Source organism: Phyllopteryx taeniolatus, chromosome 13 (assembly GCF_024500385.1).
Source record: "Phyllopteryx taeniolatus isolate TA_2022b chromosome 13, UOR_Ptae_1.2, whole genome shotgun sequence".
Taxonomy (NCBI): domain Eukaryota; kingdom Metazoa; phylum Chordata; class Actinopteri; order Syngnathiformes; family Syngnathidae; genus Phyllopteryx; species Phyllopteryx taeniolatus.
The window spans coordinates 18,860,926-18,870,925 of record NC_084514.1 but is presented as its reverse complement, the minus strand read 5'-3'; the positions used below and the strand labels follow the sequence as shown (position 1 = coordinate 18,870,925).

General features: G+C 43.7%; 2 protein-coding genes across 17 annotated transcripts in view; both read left to right on the top strand.

The window, feature by feature from the left end:
• LOC133487378 (probable N-acetyltransferase camello) overlaps positions 1 to 3,426 on the top strand; it is a 4,090-nt gene extending 664 nt beyond the window's left edge. Inside the window, exons 2-4 of one of the 2 annotated variants that reach the window (XM_061793819.1) lie at positions 866 to 1,155; positions 1,865 to 2,258; positions 2,972 to 3,426. In XM_061793819.1, coding sequence (XP_061649803.1) covers positions 866 to 1,155; positions 1,865 to 2,258; positions 2,972 to 2,981 — 694 coding nt within the window. In that variant the 3' untranslated portion in view covers positions 2,982 to 3,426. Of the gene's footprint in view, positions 1 to 865; positions 1,156 to 1,864; positions 2,259 to 2,442; positions 2,701 to 2,971 lie in introns of those variants that run through there. The other variant, XM_061793820.1, reaches the window with a different exon arrangement.
• Positions 3,427 to 3,790: 364 nt separating this feature from the next.
• Positions 3,791 to 10,000, top strand: part of dctn1b (dynactin 1b) — a 35,566-nt gene continuing 29,356 nt past the window's right edge. For 14 of the 15 annotated variants that reach the window (XM_061793814.1, XM_061793813.1, XM_061793811.1 and 11 more), the window contains exons 1-2: positions 6,783 to 6,938; positions 9,935 to 10,000. The exon at positions 9,935 to 10,000 is cut by the window's right edge and continues 174 nt beyond it. In XM_061793814.1, the coding sequence (XP_061649798.1) occupies positions 6,906 to 6,938; positions 9,935 to 10,000 (99 nt within the window). In that variant the 5' untranslated portion in view covers positions 6,783 to 6,905. Of the gene's footprint in view, positions 4,127 to 6,782; positions 6,939 to 9,934 lie in introns of those variants that run through there. The other variant, XM_061793810.1, reaches the window with a different exon arrangement.

Genomic DNA, 10,000 nt, shown 5'->3' with positions numbered 1-10,000 from the left:
ATGAATTGACAACTAATCTGTTTTAAAATAAAAGTATTAATTTTAAAACAAATTATTAATTAAAAAACACACAAGGAATTTGTCTCCGGTAATTGGAGCCGCTCTAGTACGACAACAGGCAGTCAATTGACAGAGAACACTTTGGAGACATAAAGACATTGACAAAAACAGTCACTGAACAATGAAGGGTTGCTCGTTATCTGGTAATGCCGGTACAATTTATTATTATTTTTTTTGACAATTGTGCAAAAAGATGTAGAGTCATCTAGCACTTAGAGCAGTTCGAATGACTAATCTCGCAATAGTCCGGTGCAGTGACCATTGTGCAAAGGGCGCCGAGACTTCAAGGAGTGTATGCAAGTTTAAAATGACGAGTAGCGCGATCATCTGGGACAATGTCGATTGTGCAAATGTTGCAGATACTCCTCAGTCAGTGTGAAAGCGGTGCAGATGCTACTCTGGCATGAGTGGCCAGTATTGGTCAAGAACAGATTTTACTACTGAACGTGTTGGCTATTGCTAGGGATGCGTCAGTACATCCGCCATATTGAATGTGTCAGTTTTACTTCTCTCGAGTGGCACACGCACCACCGACGCTCTGAGTTACCGAAGGTTCCGGGTTGCGGTGAGCGCGCCCGCAGTGAACTTCCCAACGCACCCTATGTTGATGTGGTGTGCGTTTGTTTGCGTCGGTGCGGCTAAGTGTCTGTAATGGGATGTATCAAATAAAAGCGTATGCAGTGTAAGCGTACAGCCAATAATTGCCAACAATTAAGCGAACCCTCCCAAAAAGTATGAGTGATTGATTAATTGAAAAAGAATGTAACTTTTGAGTGGCCGCATTTCATTTGTGTCCTCTCCGCAGCAGAGCGACGGCAATGTCCGGCGTGGAGATCCGCGAGTACCGCGCCGGCGACGGCTGCGCGGTGCGGGAGCTCTTCACTCTGGGCATGAGCGAGCACGTGCCCGCGGCCTTTGTGCATTTCCTCAAGCAGCCGCCCGCTCAGATGCTGCTCATGTGCACCTTCTGCGCCCTGCTCGCCAGCTCCAAGTCCGTCCTGCTGCCCATCCTCGCCGTCACGCTGCTGCTGGCCGCCGGCCGCCAGCTGCTCGTCTACATGTTCAACGACTACATCGAGACGTGCTACAACACAGGTGGCCGACTCCAGACCCGCCGGCCGCATTTATATCTTTTCACTCCGACGGCGTGTTAAGGTCACTTCGTAAGAGAGAAGAAGAACAAAAAAAAAAAACAACTGACAAGAGGATCCCCATTGGGATGGAGTTAACGTACAGCATCAACAATTGGTTTTGTAGCGTGTCGTGGCTTCAAGTGTTGTTAAAATCTTGTTGAGAAATGTTTGCTATGTGCCAAAGTGCGCACAAGTCCCGGTACTAAAGTACTAAACATAAGTGGTCGCGTTTCACTCTGGACGTTGAGGTATCGCCGTACTTTTGTAGTTCCGGAACGGCAGGAAAATTTGCAAATAGTGAGCTGCGAGTATGAGGGGAATTACGATACTTGATGGAGTTTGACCATTCTAACGAATCCTACCCACGATGAAAACAAGTTTGACGGAGGTGTCGCAATAATCGGTACCTAAGAACTCGTTTTCAGTTTCAAAAAGGTTGGCGAGTACGTCACTCCTTCTCGTGTGATGTTGCTTCGTTATTTGATTTTGTTTCATCATTACACAGTCCCAAATAAATAACAATAATCGGTTAAGAAACAGTTATTGGGAAAAATAAGATTTCGCAGTAAACTTGAATGCAAAATACATTTGATCTGATTAATCGATGGAATAATCAATTCTAAAAATATTCTCTAGTGACAGGCTTAAAGTCTGACACGCTTATCCTACAGACCTCAAAAACATCGGCGAGACCTACATGGCCGCCCGGGACTCCTGCTTCTGGGTGGCCGAGAGCGAGGGCTGCCTGGTGGGCACCGTGGCCTGCCTGCCCGGGAACGGCGCCCCCGACTGCCTGGAGTTGAAGCGCATGTCGGTGCGGCGGAGCCACCGCCGCATGGGCGTGGCCAAAGAGCTGTGCCGGAAGGTGGTGGACTTCACGCGCCGACGAGGCTACGCCGCCGTGGTCCTGATCACTTCGGTGGTGCAGACGGACGCGCAGAAGCTCTACGAGGATTTGGGGTTCCGAAAGGTGCGAGAATTTGTCATGCCCAACGTGGCGTCCAAGCTCTCGAACTTCTCGCTCTTTGAGTACAGACTGGATCTGCGCCAAGACCCCGCGGAAAAGTGAGTCCCCGGACATTCCGTGGCTACTTTAGTTGTAAAACACAAGTCGGTCCATCCAACACAGATGGGAAGCAGCGTACAGTGCTGCAACTAAATGTTTGGAAAGCAATCTTAAGAAAAAATCGTAAACGTCGCCGTCCAAACCAAAAGGAGAAGAAATGAACCGAATGTTGTTCCTTTACAGAAAGTGAAGTCCAATGATTCTGGGATGGAGTGGTAATGCCCGTGCAACACAGATGTGAAGCAATACACAGGAGCCAAACTGGCGGCCCGGGGGCCAGATCCGGCCCGCCACGTCATTTTATGTGGCCCGCGAGAGTGTGCATCGACTTTGTGTTGCTTGCTAAAATACCAAAATTGCAAATCGGCTTCACTTTGAAAAATATTGCAAGCATTTTTTGTTACCGACTCCCCTTTTAAAATAAAAATGATTCATACTGTGGTTGAACAAACAGTTTTTACTGACTTCTGATTTCAAAAGTAATTATCCATTAATTTGTGTATATGTAATAATATGAGGCAATCATATGGGTTTGCACCCATAACGACCCTCCGAGTGGACCCATAACTGCGATGTGGCCCGCCACAAAAATGAGTTTGACACCCCTGGACTAAATAGTAGCAATTCACAGCAAAGCGACGTTTGAAATTGTGCATTCTCTTCCAAATGAAAACATGAAAAAACATCTATCAATTGTGTTATTTGTTTCCAGAAAGTTGTGAGAAGTGCTTCACATCTGTGTTGCATTGAGGCCACCAACTGGTGGGAAATTGGAATCTCTTCAAGGAATTGGCGGAGGAACGGTGTGCTGCACTGGACCGGAACGGCAGACGTCGGCTCACGCAACACAGATGTGAAGCCGTTGCCGGTCGACGGAACGTCCCGTGAGCTCGCACGCGCCCACTGGCGCTTCGATGCAGCCGATGAATCGTTTCGTGCAACTGTCGGGTTTAATTCTTCTTCTTAATGCGAACGCAGTGTTACTCGGAGTACTGCGTTTTGACTTTTGACCAGACTTTTTGCTTTCAAAATGTTTGCGTTTAGTTGCCTTTGCTGTTGACACGCGTTTACTTAGTTTGTATGAAGTCATTGAATTATAAATGTTTTTTTTTGTAAACAACGAAAATGTGATTCGAAAAAATGTTTTAAACGAAAATGTGATGCTTATGATGCGATTTGTCAATTTAAAATGTTTGCAGGGTGGGACAAAGGGGAAAAAAACATTTCAAATTACATTTGCACTTACTACAATTACATTTGTTAATCCGTTTCATGGGAAGCACAGTGGAGGTGATGTAAGTGTCCTTCCTTCCTTCATACCTTTTCTTCTTTCATCCATCCATCCTCCTTCCTTCCTTTCCATCCTTCCTTCATACCATCTTTGCACCTTTCCTTCAATTCTTCCTTTTTTCCATACCTCCTTTGTCTTCTTCAACTTTCCTCCCTCTCCATTTCATACTATCCTTCTATCCGTCCTTTATCACATCATACCTACATTCTTTCCATCGTTTCATGCCTTCTTTGTTTCCTTCCTATCTTCCTTTCATAGTTTCCTGTATCCTTCCTTCATTCCATCTAACCTTTGTTTTGTACATCCTTTCATCCTCTACCTCCCTCCCTTCTGCTTTCCATCTTTCCTTCCTTTCATACATCCTTGTTTCCTTCCTTCCTTTCATACATCCTTGTTTCCTTCCTTTCAGACATCTTTGTTTCCTCCTTCCCCTCATTTTGCTCAGCGTCATTGAAAAAGTGTGCCGTATATCTTCCACTTTTGCGCTGCGTGTCAGGCAGCAGCCGGGACGCCTCCGCTCGGTCGTCCCCGGATGGACGCGAGGAGCAGCTAGCGAAATTGTGCGACAAAACCAGGGTAGGTTTCGTCAATTTGGTCCACGTATGAAAAGACTACTTGGCTTCATAGAACACACCCGGAGCGGTTTCGACTCCTCTGTGTGTTTAAATGTGCGTTTATTTTCAAAGGCTAGGCTAAGTGAGGCTAGCTAGCTAGCCGAGGGAGGGTCTCCCTTTGACAGCCGTCAAAGAACACGAACGTGCTTCAGATGAATGGAACTCGTCCTCAAATTATATCCAACATTATAAACCTCAAGTAGCTCATTTGCACGGGTATCGTTGCCGCCAATGTTGAATTCGTGTTCGCCGGTGGTGATAGAAGAAATGTGGATGAGGGTCCGTTAGCGAGGCAGCGTTGAATCAAATTGAATTATATTGCGTTATCATTATGTTACTATGGCGCATAATTGTTTGTCAAGCCATGAAAACAATTCCAATTGCCTCACCGTGACAGGTGTATTCGTAATTAGATGCCGTTTTGTGTAACGTGGGCGCAGGAACCACAAGATGGCGCCAAAGGTCTTAAAATGATTTAAAAATCACTCGACTCGTGCGTTTAAGGAGGCGCGATGCATTTCCCCCACAATTTAAATCACTTCTTTGATGTCTGGGACTTGCTTTTGTCAAAATACCCCAAGGATCAAGAATAATATTACACTTTACACCCCCTATTTCTTTGTCTTGCTGAAATGAATGTATTTCGATTGGGCAATCCTGTCCCATGCAAGAGAGCGACTATTGCCCTCAAGGCAAGTATGGATTGTGTCGTCATGGCTACGAGGGGGCAGAGCTAGGACCTTGCAATTTTTACTTGCGCAAGTCGAGCCCAGAGAATGTGGGAAAAAAAAAAGATGATGATAAAAGCATTTTCACTTATGGAGGCAGCGCTTCATAAACTCAATTCGTGTGAGGATCCGTGCATGTGACACATTGTTAAACACAAATATTTTGTTATCCATCTATCTATACTGTATATGCAGTTAATGTACTGTCATTTATATTTGAATACAAATTTTGCAAATAAATAAATCATTCTAATTTTTAAGTTGTTTTATTTCTAATCAATTAAATAATTTAAACAATACAGCCAGTGCTGTGAAGTATTATAAAATAATTGTTCTTATTTTTAAATTATATTATTCAAAATTAACTGACATTTTACAATAAATGAAAAATGTGTAGTGTATGTATAACATTATTTTTTGTATTTTTGACAGAAAAATCAATTAACCAAATATTTAATGAGATAAAAACTATAGAAGGAATACAGATTTTATTTCATCAATTTGAGGAAAAAGCAGCCAAATTAGTGGCAAAATTATTACAGCACTCTTGATGGTGGAAGTGCTCAGTTAAAGAACGCAGTGGCCAATCAATCGATTGAACCGATCGGCGGTTGACCGTGGATCTAAAATGGTGGCTTTGTCGCACACGATTGTGCTGACTCGATCGATTCGTGACTCAGCTGCGCGAACATTTCTGCTTCCCGGAAGCCGGGTCTCGCGTCCATTGCGGACAGATGACAATACAAAAGCAAGAAAAAGGCCCAGGCGAGCAGTCCAGTTAATCCTGGCTTTGTCCGCAGCCCGTCTGGCTTTTGTTTACCGTTCGGTGCTCATCACGGCGGACTTTTGTCCTGCAACTGAATCGACGCGCACTAGCGAACACCTGTTTGCTGACTGTTAGGAAACAAGATGTAGTCCAATTGTTTGCTGTTGCTGGCGGTAATGTGGTTCTTTCAAGTGCGACCGAAGTCCAGGTGCGGACCGAGTCCGCCGGTCCAAGACCGGCTACTCCCGGTGGTCCCTTGAGGTGCAACAATTAGTCCATGAAGAAACAACCAATTGATTATTCAATTAATTGACAATTATTTTGATAATCAATTGTTTTGAGCCATTCCTTACTTTAAAATTGTCAAAATGATTTCAGCCTTTCAACAGTAGATATTCTTGGATTTTCTGTAGTCCTCCATGAAAGCAGACCTTGTGTTTAATGTGTAAAATAAGACATTTGCTTTTACTTTGGAAAACAATGATCAACATTTCCCCCGATTTTCTGACATGTCACAGACCAAACCAGTAACTGAATCAAAACAATAATAGTAAGTTTAATTTATCATGAAAATAATGGTTATTTGCAGCCATAGTCTGAATAACTTGTAATTGACGTGCCTCAAAACATATCAAATGAATTTGTACTAAAGAAGTAGCTCTCAGTTTTCACACAGAGACCAGTATTCTGTTTGGATTGACTTATTTACAATAGTCTGTAACAGCACAGTCAAAGAATAATTAGCAAACCGTCACCACCGTGCACCTAGCATGTACACAATCATGAACCCATGTTACATAAATGGCTAACGTAGCAGTTCAGTCATTCAACACAAACAAATCACCTTCACTTGAGGCTCACCAATAGTATTAGCTTTCATACTTGCTTAAATAACACACATGGGCAAACAAATGTGCGCATTAGCACTTTACGCAAACATCATTAAAAGTCATTAAATGCACCTTTTGGCCAGAAAAGCTTTTACGGGCAGTGTGAAAAGGGTGTGAATTTGTCGGCTCTAGGACCCAGCACCTTTTTGTGGACCTCACAGCCCTCCCTCTCTCTCGCGCACGCGCACACACACACACACAAACGCACGCACACACACACGCACGCACTGATGCTCTCGGTCTGCTTCCAGCCTGTGCATTTCCATCGGAGGCGTGAAGCGTGAACAAGTGCCGCGGGTGCGCCAGCCGGGCCGCACGTTTTTTTGTGTTTTCGCGTGGGTGGTGGACTCGGGGAAGATGTCACAACCCAGGAGGAGCACGTTCAGTCGGGTGAGCGCGTGACACAATTTCCACTCTTTGTCCCGCTTTGCGTTGCGGTGGTCCGGACCTTCCGTACGCCAGGTGTGTTTTATGTCGTTATCGGCCTCTGAGCGCTTCCTGGTCGTCAGATACTGTGTCGCCCGAGTGGTGACGTCACTGGTCGCGCTTCTCTTTTATTACCTGCGGCGTCTTGAAGCTCGTTTCCCGCCCGTTAAAAGTAGAACTGTCGCAATGTCATATTTTTAGAATCGATTATTCTATCGATTATTTCATTGATGAATCGAATACATTTATTTTGAATTAAAGTTGAATGCAAAATCACTTTTTAACAGGTCATTGTTGTTCATTTGGTATTGTTTAATGATGAAACAATGCCAAATAAACAACAGTGAAGCAATACGACACCAGAGGGAGTGATGTTGTCCTCAAAAACCTTTTTGAGACCGAGATCTACTACTTCTTGTGTACTGATTGTTGCAAACAAAGGGCTACTAGTTTGATATTCACTTCTGAGGCTGCTTCAGGTTTAACTACGTCAGTTACAGGTTATTCATAATAATGATCATTCTTGTAATAGATTAAATGTATTTATTTTTTTCATAGATTATAATTCAGTGACTGGTTTGGGCCATAAAATGTCAGAACATAGGGAACAAATGTTCATCATTGTTTTCGAACGTAAAAGTACATGCTTGCAAATGTCTTATTTTGATTAAACGCAAGATAATCAGTCTGCTTTCATTGAAGACGACAGAAATCCGAATATTTATTGTTGGGAGGCTGAAATCTGAGGATTTGGACAATTTCATGCTAAACGATGAAGCGATTCTCAAAATAGTCGCCGCTAAATAATTCAGCTGCTATCCCTCAGAGGGGTGTGCTATCCGCTAGCAGCGCGTGGCTAACGTGTCGTAGCAACATCTGGCTCACGAACCAGCTGCCGGAATGCACACGCAGACGTACAGTACGTAGACATACTGTATCGATGTGGACGCTTCATCGAGCCATTGCTACGATGCATCAGCATGTCCGCCGATCTACGCAGTAAATGAAGTCAGTGACTCATGTTCATTATTATATTTGAGGGGAAAGAAACAATGCATTTGACTTTTAATCTGATGATTATAAATGTTAACTCCTTAGACTGGGTGAGCCAAAAGTAGGCGTCCATTTTGAAATTGTTCTTTTTAACATTCACATCGTTCTTCATGGCATTTTTTCCTTCGTGGCTTCCTTCCATCCCACTCCATCATACCAGTTTTATTCACGCATCTTTCCACCTGCTTCCCTGTCTTCCTTCCTTACCTCCTCTCTCCCCCCTCTGCTGTTATCTTCTGTCCTTCCTACCTTCCTTCAGTCCTTTTTGCCTTCCCTCCCTCACTCCCTCATAGCTGTTTTTTTATTTTGCATCCGTCATTCCTATCTTAAACGTACTTTTCTGCCTTCCTTCCTTTGGCACCCTTCAAATACTGCTTTAGAATTCACAGTACAATACCTGTAAAATAAATAAATGTTAATTAAAAAGTGTATACCTACGTTTTAGGTAGGTAAGCACCAAACCTGCATTTATCAATTTATTTATTTATTGATATAATTTTTTAATGTTTTCATGTGTTTATGGCTACCAATGTATGTAAAGCAGTTTATGGATTATGCTCAGGCAACCTTTAGTCTCCGGCATTTTATCTTCGTTAACATTCCCTGAGGGATTGACGCCAAACAAAACCTTCTTTATGCTTCGTCCGTTTTTTTTTGTTAGTTTTTTTTTGCGTAAGGTGGGTTTAACCTCAAACTGAAGTTTAGCAATGGCTGTTTCTCAACAAGGATGTGGAGGACGTTGCACTTACTAGCAGTGCATCTGGAGAGGTTAGTTTGTGTTTTTATTGTGCAGCAGCAGAGCGCTTGCTTGTGTTCGAAGGAGAGTCAGAGGTGGGAGGGTAACAATAAATTGCTGAGTCACCAGCGCACTCACGGAGGCACGCGGCGTTATTTCCCGAGCGGGCGACATCACGTTATCGTATCCCAGAAGGAGGGTGACGCGGCCGTCCACGGGAGGATGCTCGGTCTACTTCCTGTCGCCGAGGGTGGTTAAAACGAGCGCTCCTTCATGTTTCATCTCAGGAACCATCTGACTTCCATCCATCCCTCCCTCTCTCCATCCATCCATCCATCTATCTTTTGATTGCGTTTTCCCTCTAGACAAACATCTATTCCCAACTATGGACAATTTATAGAGTCTACAATCAAGCTAACATGCATGTTTTTGTAATGTGGAAGATCGTGCAAACGCCACACAGCCTCAGTTGAGTTTCGAACCCCGAACCCCCAGCATTAGGCCCACCAGTGCTCCACTCTGACTTAACAATCTTTTACATTACATTTGAGTGACTATACCTTCAGGCTGATTTCACTTTTCCCATAAAACAAGAATACACAGGGTATAGCATAGTATAACATCATATATTTAAACTAATTTGCTGACTTTCATACGACAAAAACACATTATGTTAAGATGTTCCGTAGCAAATCTAAGCATGTCAAAAAATTCAGTTAGCCTATTTAAAACTAGACTTTACACCGATTTTATCAGCCTGATCGGTATCGGCCGATAATTAGCATTTTAGGCTGATTGGCTTTAATGTCATCAGTCGCCGATCCGATCAATGATGTCATTGATCGGCTCTGTAAAAGACATTTACTCTGCGTCGCCATCGTGCACAGTATATTTGAATCCAAAAGCTAGTTTATTTTTAGCCTTGTCGCATGTCTTTTGACGCAGTACTGTAAATATCTGACGGCCATTAAAGTTATAAAAAAAACGGCGGGGGTGTGGGACAGACAACACGTAATCAGGCAGCACGACAAAATCCTGATTGTATAAAGCCTAGTTCAAACCTCATTAACATTTGAACAACATGGCTGCCATGACAATCTTGCCTCTTAGCATAGCATTCTGTTAGCACAGCATGTAGCCATAAATGCGAATGTGGTGCCCCCCCACGCAGACGCCCAGGATGAGCTCGGACGGCGGCGGGGGGCGGCCCCCCAAGGCGGGTTCCTTGGTGGAGGTG